Source organism: Terrapene carolina, unplaced genomic scaffold (genome assembly GCF_002925995.2).
Source record: "Terrapene carolina triunguis isolate 2854851 unplaced genomic scaffold, T_m_triunguis-2.0 Scaffold210, whole genome shotgun sequence".
Lineage (NCBI taxonomy): Eukaryota > Metazoa > Chordata > Testudines > Emydidae > Terrapene > Terrapene triunguis.
Window position 1 is genome coordinate 26,705,024 of NW_020664561.1, and position 6,402 is coordinate 26,711,425.

Consider the following 6,402-nt stretch of genomic DNA (forward strand, 5'->3'; position numbering starts at 1 on the left):
TGAATTGCAAACTCTTTGAGGCAGTGACCATCTTTTTGATGTGTCTGTACAGCACCTAGCACACTTAGGTACTAGTCCGTGAACGGGGTTCTTAGGCACCACTTCAATGCTACTAATATAAGAGGGAGGAATGATTTTAGCCAAGGATACTGGGACAAACCCACTACGACAGGACGTGCCCTAGAAACGTTAACATCCAGGGTCGATAAGCGTGCGAATTTCCTAGTGTCCCCTGTAGAAGGTCCCACTTGGCTACTGGCCTATGCAGTGGGAGGGCTCGTGCCGCTGCTGCTCCTTTCCGGAGCCCCTGTCCAGTCCCTCTCGGCACGTCCATGGAGCACCGCACGCTTCTCCTTTCCTCCCCCCGGCGGGAAGCGCCCGCGCTCCCCTGGCACTGGGGCCCCCGAGGGCTGGCTGCGCCTGGGAGCCGCCCGGCCTTGGCCTGGCGTCAAGAATGCCCCATTGTCCGGCCGGCCACGTGACGCCATTCCCCGCCAGGGCTGCGGAGGCCCCGCCTCTAGCCAGCCGCTGCGCCCCGCCCAGCCCAGGGCCGCCTCACGCTGAGGAGGGGGCGAGGGGCGCATGCGCCGTGCGCGGAGCTGCTCTCCCATCCAGTGCGGCAGCGGCCGGGGAAAGCCGCAGCGGCTGGGCGGGACAGGACAGGAGCCGAGAGGCGTTAATTAGCGGCAGCCCCAAAGGGAGCCGGGGCGCTAGCAGGGGCAGCAGCCGCCGCCCCCTCCCCCACCGCCCGGGGGTCTCCGCTGAGGGGAGGCGAAGGCGCGGGGGCTGCGCCGCGCCCGGAGCCTGCGCTGGGAATTTTGACATCTCTTGTGTCTCAGCGGCGGCCGGGAAGGGCCAGGTCCCCGCTTCCTGCCGCTGCGGGGAAATCACTGCCAGCTCCCGCGGGGGCTCCGTCCCTGCCTGCGGAGCGGGGAGGCCGGGCTGCGGGGGGATCCCCGCGGGACCAGCCCTTGCTGGGGGGTATTTCCCTAGCAAAGGGAGTGGGGGGGTCATAAACTTGTCATTTTGGGGAGCGGGGGCCTTGTCTGTATGACCTGAGACAAAGAGCGAGGGAAGGAGAAAGAAGAGGCTCTGCTACGTTCCTGTGCAGAGGAGGCATCACCCCATATGGACAGCTGAGTTCATCATCACCATCAGCTGCTGCTGCTGCTGCCGCCGCGTCTATTTTTTATACGTTTTTTTTTATTTATTTTTTGTGGGGGGAGGGCTTGGGAAGAAGAATCATGTAAATAAAAGAGAAGGTGCTGTAAAAAGATGGGGGATGCTGCAGACCTCAAGGAAATGAGAAAGACATTTATTGTTCCTGCCGTCAAACCTTTTGACCATTATGATTTCACCAGGGCTAAAATCGCCTGTAATGTATCGTGGCTGGTGGCCAAAGCCTTTGGGACAGGTAGGTGGCGTCTTCTTCTTCCCTTTCTTTGATGCTGGTTCCTGCCTGGTTGCTTCATTACTGCGGACCTGAGCCATTCCCAGGGGAATTGGACGGGAGAAAATAATCTTGATCTATTGCTTGATCATGTGGTTTTTATTTTCGAATATCTGCTTTTTTTTTCTTACGTGTGTCAATGCTATTTCCGTCAATGAGTAATTGTCATGTTTTTGTGTCTAATTGCATTTATTTGGGGGTATTCAGCCTTCCAAAACTGCGTGTATTGTTTTTCCATGCACATTTTTTGTTGTAATACAAAAATAGTGTTTTCCATTTAAGAGCTGGGAGGTAGTCGGGGAAATGGATGTGCACTGTTAGTTTTGATATGTATGATGGTAAGCCTTCAGTCATTCAGATAGGTAAAGATTAAACAATAACCTGGATTCTAGGAGAAAGAGCATTTAATGCCAATTGTCACCCAACACTGTATAGAATTCTCTCCGTCTGAATGTATAACATTAGTTTATTTTAATGCTTCTGAAAAGTATTAGTTCTATGTTTCTAAAAACCAGGGCCTTCAGGAATACTATGCTTATTATTCTCAGTAATATTTCTAATATATCTTTTGAGGGCAAACATTTCAAAAATACAAAAATGTGTGATTTAACTATCATTTATTTAATTTTCAATTTATAAAACAGTTTTGTTGGTGTTTTTGAAAGATGATTGATTGTTCCTGCACACTCCCTTTCACCCCTGTTCTCTGTAGAATAACAGGAAAAGGTTTCTCCTTTTGGAATTCTGCAACAGTTGCATATGTAGCCAGAGTACTGTTGCATATTGTAACATGGCTTAAAGACATACATCTTTATGATGCCATTAGGAGCTGGTAATACCTGACAACAACCTTTCTCTTTATATTTAAAAAAAAGTTTCCATGACTGCTGAAAGTGCTATATATTAGCAGTTTCTGTATGTAATAACCATTTCTGGTTATTGCAAAGCAATTTATTTTTAAAAATACTTTTATATTTTGTAGGGCTCAGATTCATGATCTCTTTTTAATCAATGCAAATTTGAACACTAAAATGCTAAGGCAGAGAAAATTCTTGGAATAATTTTCTTTGGGGGTTTTCAGAGGTGATGTAATTTAATGTTCTTAGGTGATTCAGTTCTGTAGGCTTGCATGTATATGAACTAAACACATCATTTTATTTTTTGTTAACCCAAAATGATCATATCAGGTGTAAAATATGCACTGTGTCTGCAGATTCAAATATGGCAGAGTTTTATTCTGATGTGGCTTTGCAAATTCTTTATCTTCAGGAGATTGAGATATTTTGGTTTCTATTAGCTGAGTTTGGATTGGATGTGTAAAGCCACCTGTGGGGTTCTTTCTACTTAGCTTTCTGTAAAAGTCTGATCCAAACCAAATTCCTTTACTTTCCTTGTCCCACCCCATGGTTTTCATTCTGAAAGATACACAAGAAAATTCAACAAGTAATCAATTAAGAGCAGATATTCTCTGCTTTTGCCTTTTAAATTCTCTGATGCTAGTATCTGACCCACTTAATGCAACTAATGGAAATAATGTCAAATAGAACTGTATACAGCATTAAAGTGTTCCAGATCATAATTTTGTGACTAGTTTCAAGTCAGTGTTCTGCGTGGTAGTAGTTCCTGGAGTTGCAAAGTAGAATTTGAGGGTGAGAGCATGGAAGTATACATAAAACTTGTAATGTATATATTTCAAACACACCTTTACATGTGAAACAGATGCAGAACTGGAGGATTGACCATCTCCTTTTCATATTTTTTTTTTTAAAGCTCTCCCTGGAATAGATTACAACTTCTTCTGCACAGTGAGCCATATTTCTACTATCTGCTGTCATATGTTTACCCAAAGGAACTACAAAGGATGATTAGGGTGTGTGTGAATGTCTCATTCCCCATATATATCTTGAAGTGGCAGAATTTGAAGTGATCAGTAATGAAATAAGTGGTTTCAAAACTTTGTCCTAAATTCATAGAAAATACTGAGCAATAACTATCTTGCATGTCTCCATTCATTCTGCTTTCCCTAGTTAAAATAGTGCTTTCTCCATCAGATAATTCCTTCTCTTGGATAAAAATCCTATCCCTCCACCCACTTCTATTCTGGGGAAGTTCACATTGTTTCTTTTGTGGTATAAAAAAGCATCTTCAGTTTCTTCTTTAGGCATAGTGTGTACACATGCAATATGTAAAAATGTACTTTTGGGGTCTGATAGATATGCTTGGTGCAACACAAACAAAAATGTGAGTGACTCTTAAGAACAACTTGGTTGTGCTATATTAGAGAAACATGTCCTCTCCAAGAGGACTTCTGAAGTATTCTGTGGGGCGCAGTTATGCTTTACCGAAATCGAGTCAGTGCTATCCTTGTTGGAGTGATGTCTATGGGACTGATAATAAACAAACATATGGTCCCAGATTCAGCTTTGTTACATCTGTGCAATGTCATGGACTTAATGAGGTCGTGCAGGGATAAGAGTAGACTTTGTTTAACCAAAAAAGAACAGGAGTACTTGTGGCACCTTAGAGACTAACAAATTTATTAGAGCATAAGCTTTCGTGGGCTACAGCCCACTTCTTCGGATGTAGCCCACGAAAGCTTATGCTCTAATAAATTTGTTAGTCTCTAAGGCCTGGTCTACACTAGGCGTTTATGTCGAATTTAGCGCCGTTACATCGAATTAACCCTGCACCCATCCACACCACGAAGCTATTTAGTTCGACATAGAGCTCTCTTAAATTCGACTTCTGTACTCCTCCCCAACGAGAGGAGTAGCGCTAAATTTGAAATGGCCATATCGAATTAGGCTAGGTGTGGATGGAAATCGACGCTAATAGCTCCGGGAGCTATCCCACAGTGCACCACTCTGTTGACGCTCTGGACAGCAGTCCGAGCTCAGATGCTCTGACCAGCCACACAGGAAAAGCCCCGGGAAAATTTGAATTCATTTTCCTGTCTGGGCAGTTTGAATCGCATTTCCTGTTTGGACATCGTGGCGAGCTCAGCAGCACTGGCAACGATGCAGAGCTCTCCAGCAGAGGTGACCGTGCAATCCCAGAATAGAAAGAGGGCCCCAGCATGGACTGATCGGGAAGTCTTGGATCTCATCGCTGTGTGGGGCGATGAGTCCGTGCTTTCCGAGCTGCGCTCCAAAAGACGGAATGCAAAGATCTATGAGAAGATCTCTAAAGCCATGGCAGAGAGAGGATACAGCCGGGATGCAACGCAGTGCCGCGTGAAAATCAAGGAGCTGAGACAAGGCTACCAGAAGACCAAAGAGGCAAACGGACGCTCCGGATCCCAGCCCCACACATCCCGTTTCTACGAGGCACTGCATTCCATCCTAGGTGCGGCCGCCACCACTACCCCACCCATGACCATGGACTCTGAGGATGGGATATTGTCCGCGGCCGGTTCCTCGGACATGTTAGCGGACGGGGAAGATGAGGAAGGAGATGAGGAGGACGAGGCAGTCGACAGCGCTTGCACCGCTGATTTCCCCGACAGCCAGGAGCTCTTCATCACCCTTACAGAGATCCCCTACCAACCGTCCCCAGCTGTTACCCCGGACACAGAATCAGGGGAAGGATCAAGCAGTAAGTGTTTTAAACATGTAAACATTTATTTTTAACAGAACTGGAATATTTATAATATTAACAATGGGTTTTTCATGATTTCTTTGTCCTAGGCGCTTAACTATTTAGTCCCAACTATTTAAAAAAAATCTAATAATGTCCGGTTTTTCATGATTCTGCTGCCCAAGACGCTCCACTCTTTAGTCCATGCCAGTGCAGCTACACCAAAATCCGGTCTATATGTCTGGGGATAGAGATGAAATCCTCATGGGAGATCTCAACGAAGCTCTCCTGGAGGTAATGTCCAAGCCTGTTCATCAGGTTCCTGGGGAGAGCGACCTTATTGGGTCCTCCGTGGTACGAAACGTTTCCGCGCCAGGAGACAATCAAGTACTCAGGGATCATTGCCCTGCAGAGCATGGCGGCATACGGCCCTGGTTTTTGCAGGCTTTCCCTAAGCATCCGTTCCTTTTCGCTGTCCGAGATCCTCATCAGGGTGATGTCGCTCATGATGCCCTGCTTTGAATTAGGTAGGGGAATGTTAGTATTGGGACTGCTTTACAGCCACGCGGTGGAGGCGGGAGAGGGGCAGCATACAGGGATCTTTCCCTGGGACAGCCGCTAGGGGGTGGGACAGGGGCAGAGTTCATGCTTGCCTGATTGCTGGCAGCAGAGACTGGCATTGCTTTCAATGTGAAAGGAGGCCAGTGCTACTATTAAAGTTTTAAGCAGCCACATGTCTACGGCTTACCATGTTTGCCCGCTACACAAATTCTGGTGTCCTGCCCCGCTTCTCAGATCGCCTCTGCAAGACCACAGGCACTGAAGGCGAGGGCCGAAAATTCGACCTTGTCCTGAATGCGCATGTGATAAGTGCAGTGCACGGTCTTGTTCACAGAGAAAGACTATGTTCTTTGTTCACAACTACATTTATCTTTCTGAGGAATTTACTCCCTTTTTCCCATTCCCACAGCCACATCTGCGACTGTCTCCCAACCCAGCCTGGCATCACACTCCCAGAGGCTAGCGCAGATTAGGCGGAGGAAGAAGACGACGCGGGAGGACATGTTCTCAGAACTAATGTGCTGCTCCCGAGCCCAGGCAGCCCAGCAGACACAGTGGAGGGAGAACTTGTCCCAAATGCACAGAGCAAACATGGAACGGGAGGAGAGGTGGCGTCAGGAAGACCAGCAGGCGACTCAAACGCTGCTTGGACTGATGAGGGAGCAAACAGACACGCTCCGGCGCCTTGTGGATGTTCTGCAGGACCGGAGGCAGGAGGAGAGAGCCCCGCTGCAGTGTATCTGTAACCACCCTCCCCCGCCACCAAGTCCCATACCCCCCTCACCCAAAGTCCAAAGAAGGAGGGGCGGCAGGGG

The 6,402-nt window shown here is 47.5% G+C and overlaps 1 protein-coding gene across 3 annotated transcripts in view; it reads left to right on the forward strand.

The window, feature by feature from the left end:
- Nucleotides 1-1,275: 1,275 nt before the first annotated feature.
- Nucleotides 1,276-6,402, forward strand: part of LOC112115849 (calmodulin-regulated spectrin-associated protein 2) — a 181,725-nt gene continuing 176,598 nt past the window's right edge. For all 3 annotated transcript variants that reach the window (XM_029912358.1, XM_026655509.1, XM_029912357.1), the window contains exon 1: nt 1,276-1,414. In XM_029912358.1, coding sequence (XP_029768218.1) covers nt 1,276-1,414 — 139 coding nt within the window. The remainder of the gene's footprint in view (nt 1,415-6,402) is intronic.